The sequence below is a fragment of the Ambystoma mexicanum genome, chromosome 2p (assembly GCF_040938575.1).
Source record: "Ambystoma mexicanum isolate Mex_15411 chromosome 2p, UKY_AmexF1_1, whole genome shotgun sequence".
Taxonomy (NCBI): Eukaryota; Metazoa; Chordata; class Amphibia; order Caudata; family Ambystomatidae; genus Ambystoma; species Ambystoma mexicanum.
In genome coordinates this window covers 843,423,512-843,436,629 of record NC_090923.1, presented here as the reverse complement: position 1 = coordinate 843,436,629, position 13,118 = coordinate 843,423,512, and the positions used below count along the sequence as shown (strand labels likewise).

At 46.5% G+C, this 13,118-nt stretch overlaps 1 protein-coding gene across 1 annotated transcript in view; it reads right to left on the bottom strand.

The window, feature by feature from the left end:
* DHX34 (DExH-box helicase 34) overlaps positions 1-13,118 on the bottom strand; it is a 1,224,470-nt gene that overhangs the window by 785,684 nt on the left and 425,668 nt on the right. Inside the window, exon 6 of the mRNA XM_069644554.1 lies at positions 9,300-9,517. Coding sequence (XP_069500655.1) covers positions 9,300-9,517 — 218 coding nt within the window. The remainder of the gene's footprint in view (positions 1-9,299; positions 9,518-13,118) is intronic.

Genomic DNA, 13,118 nt, shown 5'->3' with positions numbered 1-13,118 from the left:
CGCCCACTGCATTGCTGCTCTCTGCTCAAACTTTCAGTGCTATGCAGATGACACCCAACTTGTTTTCAGGCTCCCCTCTGCCACCTCTTATCCCTCTCTCATCTCTGACTGTCTGTCTGTCTGCAATCCAGGAGTGGTGCGCCACCAACGACCTCAGGCTTAATGCCATTAAGACAGAGATCCTCATCGGCAACTTCCGAGGCTAAGAACCTTGGGGTCATCTTCGACTACACGCTCTCCTTTTCTCCACACACTTCCGATCTCTCAAAAAAGTAAAACTACCAACTGAACCTCCTCAGAGGTATTCTTCCTTTCCTCTCCTTCCCCCAGAAGCTCACAGTCTACAGAGCTCTGGTTCTCTCTAGGTGTAACGCTCACCTGATTCTCGCAGAGGCGCCGGTCTTGACTGGGCGACTACCGTATCTTCAAAGGTGATGTGTAGCACCCGGTTGGCTCTTTGGGCTGGACCTCTGTGCACTGTATGCCTGACTTCAAGAGTAAGATGTCTGCAGACAGAAAATATGGGATTAATGAACTGGGGTTATTGGGGTGTCCCTATCTCTTCCCTTTTTTGCTCTCCTGTAGACCCCCAAAGGTTAACGCTCTCACCTTAGGTAAGTGAATGCCGAGCTCTCCATCTACCTCGGGGCAGGGTGCTGTAACCAGTTTCTTCACTGGATCGGTAGCGCAGGCCTCTTGACTTCAGAGGACTGCTGTCCGTCGTTTACTGCACGAACGGTAAGTTTTGAGTAATTCTATTGTCTTTAAAGTCTTTAGCAATGATGTCTCTTGTTTTGCAGGTTCCGGCGATGGCGGATGACGGGCTGAAGTGAGTTGAAGATGGAGTCCGTATGATGAATAGAAGCGCTTGGAAGCACGTAAGTAAGCGCTTGTTGCCTGCTTCACGATGCGCTCTAACTGTCTTTTATTTTGCAGGTACGAGTTCGGAGCGGCTGCAGGGTGCCGGAATACCCACTGGGGTTGATGTGGAAAGGAGTAATGGCACGTGAGTATCAAAGTTCCCCAATGTCTTTAAACGCACCTTGTTTTGTCTTTCAGATGCAGGATGCAGCGCCGAAGGCCTCCGGAGCGTGCGAAGAGTCGGTAAGCTTTTGTCTTTCAGATGCCGGAATGCAGTGTGAAGACCTCCGGAGCGCACGAAGAGTAGGTAAGCCTTTGTCTTTCAGATGCCGGAATGCTAACCTGTTCTTTCTTGTCTTTATAGGTGTTGCTGAAGACTGGATTCAGGATGGTAAGCCTTTTTCCTTAGGCCCAGGATCCGATGCAGAAGACACGATGAGCGTTCTGCTGCAGAGGATGCAGAATAACGCAAAGCAAGATTCATCCACCGGGTGTGGTTTAAATAGCCTCCTGTAGTGCTTAGGTGTCTCCTTCCACAGCCACGCCTAGGTAAGAAAAGAGTTCCTGCTTTCCAGAAGAGTTCCAGTGTTCTGAATCTAGGGAGTGGCTCCTGCCCCACCCAACAGGAAAAGTAGTTCCAAACAGAAGAGGATCAGAGGCTCAGCTGGCAGGCAAGTAAGCAGCATGGTCTGCTGCAGGTAAGTCCACCCAAGCATCATGAGCCCGGCGTTTCCAGCGCTGGGACTGGGCACATTTATGAGCCTGGTGCCACTGGCGCCAGGACTGGGTCCAAAAGGTCCCAATTGGGACTGGTTGGCCCTCGGAACCTGGGTTATGGATCTGCTTCCAAGGGAGTTGGGAAAACCCTGACCTTTTGGAAGCAGAGATCATGACAGTACCTCCCCTCAAGGCCCCTCCCAAACCGGGCTTCTCTGGGGGTTTTGGCTTGTCAGGAAATGTTCGGTGAAATCTTTTGATTAGGCGAGGAGCGTGGACATATTCAGCAGGTTCCCAGGATCTCTCTTGGGGGCCGTAGCCTTTCCAGTCAATTAGGTAAAATAGTTTAGATTTGGAGATGTTGGAGTCCAGAATGCTTTTGACTTCAAACTCGAGTTCTTCATCAACTAGGATGGGTTTTGGAGATTTAGTTAGTCGGGTTTGAGGTTGCACGGGTTTTAATAGAGAGACGTGGAAGACCGGATGTATCTTCATGTGAGGGGGCAAGTCCAACTTGACCGCTACTGGGTTTATTATGGTAGTGATGGAATAGGGACCAAGGTATCTTGGGTTGAATGTGCGTGGCCCTTTTAGAGGTAGATATTTGGTGGATAACCAGACTTGGTCCCCTACTTGATATTGAGGGGCTTCCTTCCGATGTTGATCTGCTCCTTTCTTGTATTGTTCTTTAGCCCTTTGAAGGTGAGAAACAGCTTCCTTAAAGGCTTGGGTGATTGTAGAATGCAGGTAGTCTACTGCTGGTGTTTCAAGATCTTGGAGGGGATCCAACTCCGAGGTTCGAGGGTGACTGCCGTACAAAAGAAAAAACGGTGTTTTCCCAGTTCCCGAATGGACAGAGTTATTGTAGGCATATTCGGCTATCCAAAGGATGTCTTTCCAAGTTTTTTCAGTTTGTTGCAGCATGCAGCGTAAATACTGTTCCAGAGTTTGATTGGTCCTCTCGGTTTGTCCGTCGGTCTGAGGGTGGTGACTGGTCGATAGTCTCACATCAATTTGAGCCGACCGACAGCAACTTCGCCAAAAATGAGAAATAAATTGACTACCTCGATCCGAAATTAGAACCGAAGGAAAACCGTGTAGTCGGACGATGTTTTCGAGAAATTCTCGGGCCAGAGTTGCTGCTGTTGGCAAGCCTTTGAGCGGAATGAAATGCGCCATCTTGGAGAATAAGTCCACGATTACTAGAATCGTATTGTATCCGGAGCATGGAGGTAGATCGGTGATGAAGTCCATAGAAAGCGTATGCCAAGGGCGAGGTGGGATGTCAATAGGGCGTAAGAGGCCTGCTGGTCTTTCCTTTTGACTCTTGTTTTGGGCGCATACTCCACAAGACATTATAAAGTCTCTAATATCTTTTTTCCAAGATGGCCACCAGAAGTAGCGCTTGATCTTTTCTGAGGTCTTGGCCATACCGGGATGACCTTCCATTAAAGAATCGTGATAACAGGAGATTACTTTTTTCTGTAAATCTGTGCTGGGTAGGTATAATCGTTCTTGGAAATACAATAAGTTGTCCTTTACTGCAAAGTCCTTTCCCTGCAGATGCCAATTCTGTATGTCTGCTGGAGTTACAAGTTGCCTGGCTTTATCCTTAACTTCCTCTATGGATTCTGTGGCGATTACACCCAGAATTCTTTGTTCGGGAATGATTGGTACAGGTTTAGGGTTGATAAAGTGTTCTTCCACTCCCATCCGAGAAAGGGCATCAGCTTTACCGTTCTTTGTACCAGGTCGATAGGTAATTATGAAGTCAAACTCGGCAAAGAATAATGCCCAACGGAGTTGTCTAGAGGATTGGGCTTTTGCGGTTTTCAAATATTGCAGGTTTCGGTGATCCGTAATCACAGTAACGGTGTGTCGGGCCCCCAGCAGATAATGCCGCCAAGCCTTAAAGGCAGACTTGATAGCCAGAAGTTCCTTGTCAGTAATCGTGTAATTGATTTCAGGAGGCGAGAATTTGCGGGACCAAAATGCCACGGGATGCAACTGATTGGTTACCGGGTCCTTTTGTGATAGAACTGCCCCCATGGCAAGGCTTGAAGCATCAGTTTCCACGATGTAGGGGAGTTCGGGGCGAGGGTGTTTTAAGATTGGTGCAGAGATAAATTTAGTCTTCAAATCCTGGGAAGCTTGTTCCGCCTCGGTAGACCATTCAAAACGTTTGTTTTTCTTTAACAAGGCAGTGATGGGCTGGACTATTCGAGAGAATTCGGGGATAAACCTGCGGTAAAAGTTAGCGAAGCCTAACATGCTTTGCACACCTTTTACGGAGGATGGTGATGGCCATTTGAGAACTGCATCGACCTTCTTTGAATCCATACGTACTCCGCCAGGTGATAATATGAATCCCAAGAATTCAACTTCAGTCACGTTGAAAACACATTTTTCCAACTTAGCGAAAAGTTTGTGTTGACGCAATCTTTCGAGGACCATTTTCACGTGTTTCCGATGTTCAGATTCCGATGAAGAATAAACGAGGATGTCGTCAATGTAAACAACAACACACACATCTATGAGCTCTCTGAGGACATCGTTCATAAAATATTGAAAGGCGGCCGGGGCATTGCAAAGTCCGAAGGGCATGACCTGATATTCAAATAGCCCATACTTGGTGCGGAAGGCAGTCTTCCATTCATCGCCCTCTTTTACTCGTACCAAGTGGTAAGCTCCTCTAAGATCCAGCTTTGTATATATGCATGCTTTTCTGACTTGGTCCAGGAGTTCAGGGATCAAAGGTAACAGATATCTATTCTTAACGGTGATCTGGTTCAGGGAGCGATAATCGATACAAGTTCTAAGGTCTCCTTCCTTTTTTGGAACGAAGAACAAAGCTGAAGAAGCAGGGGACTTGGAAGGACGAATAAACCCATTCGCCAGGTATTGATCCAGGTATTGTCGAAGGTGAAGGTTCTCAGGCTCGGTGAGGGCATAAATTCTACTACAAGGAGGAGTAGATCCAGGTATCAGGTCTATCTGGCAGTCATAAGACCTATGAGGAGGTAGAGTGTTAGCCTGATCCTTCCGGAAAACATCTTGGTATTCAAGGTATTCGGGAGGTAACTGGGGAGTCTCTGAAGAAATTGCTGCCAGTGCAACACCAGGTGGAGGGTGACAAGTAGAGACACATTCTGGAAACTGGACCGTTCTTGCTCGCCAATCGATCAGAGGATTGTGTTTCTCTAACCAAGGTATTCCTAGAATAATCTGAAACTGAGGGGCCTTGATCACATCGAACACGATCTTCTCATGGTGTCCATCTTGACTTACTAGCGTCACCTCTTGAGTGGTGTGCGTTACTGGCCCGGAGGCTATCTCCGTACCATCCACTGTAGTAATGACGTCCTTTACAGCCTTGGGACAAAGAGTTAGATTCATCCTCAAAACCATTTCATGATCCACATAATTGCCGATGGCACCGCTGTCGACGTAAGCTTCAATTGCATGTAATCGATCCGGATTATCAGGGCTAATGAGGACCATAGGTATCACGAAATGCGAGGTCACGGAACTGGTTTTCACGCTCGGCAAGAGGACCTCTATTCTTGTCGGGTGAGGTCGTTTCCCTGCTCAGAGTTTGTAACTTTGGTAACTGCAGCTCCTACTGCCTTCTTGGCAGGTTTCACCGGACAGTCTCGAAGAAAGTGCCCTGAGTTTCCGCAATATAGGCATAATTGCAACTGTTTTCTCCTTTCCCGCTCCTTTTGTGTTAGAGGACCTTTCAGACTCCCGATTTGCATGGGTTCCCCGGAGTCTACTCCTTTGGAAGGAGTTGGCGGTTTGGAAAATACTCGAGCATCAAACTTGGAACGGTCGGCCTTCCTGTTCTGCAGTCTATGATCTATTTGAACGACCTAGTCTATATAATCCGAACAGTCTTGTGGGGGATTCACTACTTGGGCTAAAACGTCTTTGAGCTCTCCACGTAGACCTCTGTAAAACAGCGTAATCCTTTTGTCCTCAGGCCATTGAGTTTCCACTATTAGTCTATTGAAAGATGCAATATAAGCCAAAATATTACCCTGTCGCAACGAAAGAAGCTCATTGTCCAAGGCCTGCCCCTGTGAATGTCTTGCGAACAGTTTTTCCATACTAAGCTGAAAGGCTTGAAAATCATGGAGAACCGGATCATCTTGATTAACTAGAGGGATCGACCAGTCTGCCGCATTGCCACTAAGGTACGAAAGTACAAAAGCTACTTTAGCTTGATCAGTTGGAAAGGCTGCTGGCCGGCATAAGAAGTGCAACCGGCACTGATTGATAAATACTGCAAACCTCTTTGGGTCACCAGAAAATCGTTCGGGCGGAGCCAGAGGTACATTCCCAGGTAGGTTGATCTGCACTGGATTCATAGAGAATGTTGAAGGAAGATTTGCCCCTGATGCGGGTAACGGGGTTTGTCCGGCTTGTGACTGTAGCAATTGTCTAGCAAGACCGTCTGTTCTCTCCTTGGAAATAATTAGTTCCCTTCTTAGAGCATTCGTTTCCTGACGAGCTGCATGCACTTCTGCCCTTAGTTCCCCAAGTAACCGGGCTAGATGGTCAGTATCCGAGGTTTCCATAGCGCCTGGGCGAGAGTTTTGCGGTAGGCTTTGCGTTCTGTAACGCTCACCTGATTCTCGCAGAGGCGCCGGTCTTGACTGGGCGACTACCGTATCTTCAAAGGTGATGTGTAGCACCCGGTTGGCTCTTTGGGCTGGACCTCTGTGCACTGTATGCCTGACTTCAAGAGTAAGATGTCTGCAGACAGAAAATATGGGATTAATGAACTGGGGTTATTGGGGTGTCCCTATCGCTTCCCTTTTTTGCTCTCCTGTAGACCCCCAAAGGTTAACGCTCTCACCTTAGGTAAGTGAATGCCGAGCTCTCCATCTACCTCGGGGCAGGGTGCTGTAACCAGTTTCTTCACTGGATCGGTAGCGCAGGCCTCTTGACTTCAGAGGACTGCTGTCCGTCGTTTACTGCACGAACGGTAAGTTTTGAGTAATTCTATTGTCTTTAAAGTCTTTAGCAATGATGTCTCTTGTTTTGCAGGTTCCGGCGATGGCGGATGACGGGCTGAAGTGAGTTGAAGATGGAGTCCGTATGATGAATAGAAGCGCTTGGAAGCACGTAAGTAAGCGCTTGTTGCCTGCTTCACGATGCGCTCTAACTGTCTTTTATTTTGCAGGTACGAGTTCGGAGCGGCTGCAGGGTGCCGGAATACCCACTGGGGTTGATGTGGAAAGGAGTAATGGCACGTGAGTATCAAAGTTCCCCAATGTCTTTAAACGCACCTTGTTTTGTCTTTCAGATGCAGGATGCAGCGCCGAAGGCCTCCGGAGCGTGCGAAGAGTCGGTAAGCTTTTGTCTTTCAGATGCCGGAATGCAGTGTGAAGACCTCCGGAGCGCACGAAGAGTAGGTAAGCCTTTGTCTTTCAGATGCCGGAATGCTAACCTGTTCTTTCTTGTCTTTATAGGTGTTGCTGAAGACTGGATTCAGGATGGTAAGCCTTTTTCCTTAGGCCCAGGATCCGATGCAGAAGACACGATGAGCGTTCTGCTGCAGAGGATGCAGAATAACGCAAAGCAAGATTCATCCACCGGGTGTGGTTTAAATAGCCTCCTGTAGTGCTTAGGTGTCTCCTTCCACAGCCACGCCTAGGTAAGAAAAGAGTTCCTGCTTTCCAGAAGAGTTCCAGTGTTCTGAATCTAGGGAGTGGCTCCTGCCCCACCCAACAGGAAAAGTAGTTCCAAACAGAAGAGGATCAGAGGCTCAGCTGGCAGGCAAGTAAGCAGCATGGTCTGCTGCAGGTAAGTCCACCCAAGCATCATGAGCCCGGCGTTTCCAGCGCTGGGACTGGGCACATTTATGAGCCTGGTGCCACTGGCGCCAGGACTGGGTCCAAAAGGTCCCAATTGGGACTGGTTGGCCCTCGGAACCTGGGTTATGGATCTGCTTCCAAGGGAGTTGGGAAAACCCTGACCTTTTGGAAGCAGAGATCATGACACTAGGCTGGACTATTGCAACAGCCTCTTTCTAAATCTGCCTGCAACCACTCTCCGCCCTCTGCAGCTCATCCAGAACAGGACTGCAAGACTTGTCCTTGGCCTCAAACCCTGGGATCGTATCTCTCCGGCCCTGAAATCTCTTCATTGGCACCTAGTGGCTGCAAGGATTAAATTCAAGACCCTCTGCATTGTCCACAAGGGCTTCTAGGGCTTGGGTCCACAATACCTTCAACTCTCCCTCTGTAAATACCATCCCACTCGAGCTCTTCGCTCCTCCACCTCCAACTCCCTCAGGGTCAGTCGCTTCTTCAAGCAACGAGTTGGGGGTAGATCTCTTTCCTCTGCTAGGGCCTCCCTCTGGAACAGCCTCCCTGGCCCTCTGAAACTTGAGGAGAATCATCTTCGGTTCGGGATGCACCTCAAAAACTTCCTCTTTGCTTCTGCCTTCGCTCTTCCTCTCCCCTGCTGATCGGTCTGTTTCGGCACCAGCACTTGGTTACCCTCTGATTCCGGGCCCAGATCCCTGCCCACCCAGCCACACACCCGCACTGCCTCCGGCCACCCTTGCACTCGGGTCTGTATCTGTGACCCTACAATCCCCTTCTTGCACTTATTAGACACCTGTTGTCTTCACCTTATACTGCACTTGCCACCTGCTGACCGCATTATCTATTGTTGTTCTATTACCTATTCAACACTATCAACTCCCCCCCAACCCTCGCACTTCCCCTTCCCTATCCCCTGTACTTGCATGTTCTCAATGACACAGGACCTAGTAAGATCAATGTTTTTGTCCTCCCTTGTTCCCCTCCCTTTCTCCGTCGTGCTCTGAAACACTTGTGTACGGGCACGTGATAAATTGATCTCCCCAGCTATGCTCTCTGTCCTCTCGACAAGATCATTAATTTCGCTACCATGACCATCTTTGAACTCCCTCACTTCAAAGCTACTTCCTCCTACCGTCAACAGAGCCAGATTTAAATTTTTTCTACTGGTTCACAATTCTATCCACGGTAAGGCACCACTCTATCCATCTTCCTCTAGCCAACTCTACAAGCTGTCTCGTAATCTCCATTCTGCCTCTTCGATTATCCTTGTGGCTCACTACCCTTCCTGTGCTTCATCTCACTTCTACTATTTCTTTTTTCTTGCTCCACTTGCATGGAATTCTCTTCCTCTGGACATCCAATAAACAGTCCACAGCCTACCTCCTTGCCTCTGAGTTACCCTCTTAACCTACCTCTGATCTGCCTGCTACCTAAAATGTTTCCCTCGCCTCTAACCTGCCTCTGTGACTCACTTCCTCTGCCTCCACTCTACCACTTCATCCCAGCATGGTCACATCCGGAGCACAGCTGGCTGTACTGCCTACCTGCACTTAAAAATGTTCAATGTTGTTTGTCCTTAATCTATGTATGTTCACTTATGTATTGTCCCAGGTGACTGTTGCATTTACTCCCCCTCACAACCTTGTCAGAATGTCCGTCAAACTCACCCTACTGAAAGAATTTCACTGATTCCCATCAGATCTGTTTTTTCATCTATTGTATCTTCTTTTGTGATCAAAAGAGCATTGTTCACGCTGTATATAAATAAATAAATTGGGATATCCCCTGTGGTGTAAGAGTGCAAGGAAGGGGGCAATTCCCATACAGTGTGTTATACACATTTTGAGCTTTCCATTATTGGATCAAAAAGTAAAACACAAATACCTGCAGGACTAATGCATCCAAAGCAACTCTCTGGATTTCAGGCACAGGGTATGCAGCAAATGCATCATAATCGGATTCTGAGTACAAACGATAACAGACGCCTGGACCTGTCCTCCCTGCACGTCCTTTTCGCTGCTCGGCACTTGCGCGGCTGATCCAGAACTCTTGCAAACGCTGCATCTTTGCTTTGGCATCAAAGCTCATCTCCTTTACTTTGCCTGAAAAATAAAATATGAAGGATTCAAATGTTGTACAGTAGATATTATTTCCCTACCCACACAGTTACTCATTCTATAGATGCATGGACAGCTATAAAATGGACATCTGTGAAGCGTAACCACTCAAACATAAAATTAGTAGCAATGGTATGTGAGATGGATTAAGACCATCAGACTAGTCACATAGTTTATTTCATTTTGGCTCATAAGTGACACTTGGCACTATGGGAGTCAAAATTAATGGCATGGAGTGTGAAGATAGCAGTGTTGCCTTATGCAGATTCACAGATGTGTGTGGTTGTCCCTGGGCTATAGCCCACCCACTCCATACCATGTTTAAGCCATTTGGGACAACACCATATTAGGCTGCTGTACAAAATGGCAGTGTCCATCTTAAAATTACAATCTACTTGATAATAGGCAAACAGATAAACAATGCAAAATAGTTTTTCCCTTAGGTTCAGTCAGTTTTGAAGTGCTTATTTTCCCCTAATATTGCCAAATATTAGAGCTGTATATACATTTGAAAAAGAACTCCCTGCAGCATTAAGATAACACATTTTTTTCTCATAAGCAGATTGAAAGTACAATTTCTTTTATATATATTATGCCTTCCTGCTAACTCAAAACATAATTAATATGAAGTCTCAATGGTGTTTGCATGAAAAAATCTGCAAATTATTCCACAGTAATATTGTGAGGCAGCCACTTGGGCATGGACAATTCTAGATTTCTACCTTAATGGCTTCATAGTTTAAAAAATGTTTACTTTAATAGTGTTTGAACAGCTTTTAGCATGGGGTTTTCCCATAGGAAAAAAAGGGGGTTCGGCCTAAATATCTCAAAATTGGTTACTAAAGAAAATACTTGTCCAATTTTGAAATGTTAACCGTTGAAAATGTGTATACATATGACGCATGCGCGATGACAACCAAATCTTTCACAAAAAATGATATGAAACAAGTTAAAAGTACATGCCAACCATATCCACAACAGCTATAACCACACCCATCAGAGGTATTCACCCCCCACTGCATACACATTACAAACATACACTCACGCAATAAAAAACAATTCAAGCAACAATATGCAGTGAAAGTTATCATGACCACACAAAACATACGCACACGTACATATTACAGCAGTCTATAAGTTAAAAATACATGGCAAGCATACGCTCTGCAACCACGCCATCCATATGCATCACAGCTATAACTACACCCAGCATACGCACTCACTCCGACTGCATACACATTCCCACATACACTCCAGCAAAAAAATATATAATTCCAGCAACAATATGCTGTCAACATTATGACCACACAAAACATATCCTCACCCCATTATCAAGACCAAACACAACATATACACGCACCCCTAGCAAAAACACTCACCCATAGAATACACACCGACCCCATTAATATGAGCACACTCACCTCATTTTCATGAGGCACACTCATCCCAAAATGTACACTCATCCATGGTCATAACCACACACAACATACACTCACCCACACAACAGACACACTCACCCCATAACATACATATACACACTTTTCATGTGACACACACGCCATAACATGCACACTCACCCCATTATTATTACCACACACATACACACACACACGCATCCAAATACAGCATACACACTCATCCCCACTGCGTACGTATTCCAACACACACTCAATTAAATAAATACATAATTCCAGAAACAATATTCAGCTAACATTACCATAACCACACACAGCATATGCACTTACCCCCAACGTCTACGCCTCACAACATATACTTAAGCAAGGAAATGCATAATAACCCCCACTGTGTACACATTCCAAACATACAGTCAATCCCCACAGTGTACACATTCAAATATACACTCAAGCAGGAAAAGACATAATTCCAGGACAATATTCAGTCAACATTACCATAACCACACATAGCATATGCATTTACCTCCACTGCGTATGCATCACAACATATGCTTAAGCAAGGAAATGCACAGTTTAGGAAAGGAAAGATAAAACTAAAGCAGCACATTACTGCGAAACATAACGTAGGCTTTCAAGAATATTGCCTTACGATTCCCCTCATTTCTCAAATGAACTCTGTAAGGGTGCAGAAGGAGGAGACTGACACACAGGGGGCATGTTTGTTAGCATACGTTTTTATTGTAGGAGAAAATAAAGAGAAAACCTAACTTAAAGTACAGAGGTGTTGTTTGGGTATGTGCCTACACATTGAATGTCCGTGACCATGCAAATCCCTATGGCCATTCCCACCCAGTTGCTTCCCTAACTCTGAGAGGGGTTTCCCTACCTCTACTAAAATATTAAGGATTCAGTCAGGATGTCTGTGTAAAATCAAGAGTATGCCATCCTGTGTCAAAACCCGGCTTCTGGAGTAGTGGATCTTGTTGGTCCAGAAGAATGACTCCCTTCTTCTGGACTATGGATCACATTTCCAATTGTAGGTGGGACTTTTACCTTAGGGCGTGGCTTCCTTCCTCAGGCCTCAATCCCTTTTCAAGATACACAACAAAGTTTGAGGTTGAAGTGACAAACAAGCAGCAAAGTTCTCAGTTCAACTCAAAAAGGGTAAAGTTCCAGTTTAAACATCAACATTCCTTATTGCCCATAGTTTTATTTTCACTACTGGGTTGCTTGAGAATGCATCCTTTCTCCAGGTATCTTGTAAACTCAATTTCCAAGAGAATAGTTCCATTCTCCAGGTGTCTGGCTATCAGCATTTCCCTTCGCACACAGCCACGGGGAATAACTCCCTTCCCCGGTCTCTCTCTTCACTTGGCTTTGCGTTTTTGCAATGTAAGTGGAATGACGCCCTTCCCCTGCCCTTCCTTAGCTCTGTTCTCAGACTTTCTTGGATCTTCTTTTCACAGTTTACAATTCCAGGGAGACGGACTCCCTTCCCCTGGTCTTTCTGAAGCTTCTTAGTACAATTCACGCCAGCCAGGAGAATGCCTACATTCCCCTGGCCCTTCTCAGGATTCATGTAATAGTTCACAACAGTAGGAGAATGCCTCCCTTTAAGATTGACAACTGCTGAGGGAATGCCTCCCTTCTCAGGCTTATTGTCACAGTTCACAACTGTAAGGGGAATGTCTCCCTTTCCCTGGCCTTTCTCAGGCCTTGGCAGACCTATTTTACTTGCCTGCCAGGTGCCTGCCAGGTGTACTGCCATGAAGAAGATGATCTGGATGACTCTTCTTGCTATTTGGGTGCAGTTCCTAGACCCGTATTTGGGTTTCTTCCCTCATCACCCCAGCTCGGTACTCGTGGAGTTTTCCACAGTTCCCTTGTACCCTTGCCAACCTTCCCAGCAACCCAGATACCTTTAGGGTTCTTGCTGGCTTCCTCTGGTTGGTCTGGGGCTCTCCCAACTTCGGCTCAGTCTTCCACTGGCTTGTTCCCTTGCACCCTTGCCAACGGGAAGGGCTTTCATCGTGTCTTCGACTTCTTGGGCCGTTATAGGGTCCTCTAATGAGGCGCTTAAGGCTTGTGGGATTTGGATGACTCGTGCATCTGTTATACATTATTTGACGGTTTGCGGATCCCCGGCGTGGGAGGCTGCTTGCTCTCTAAAG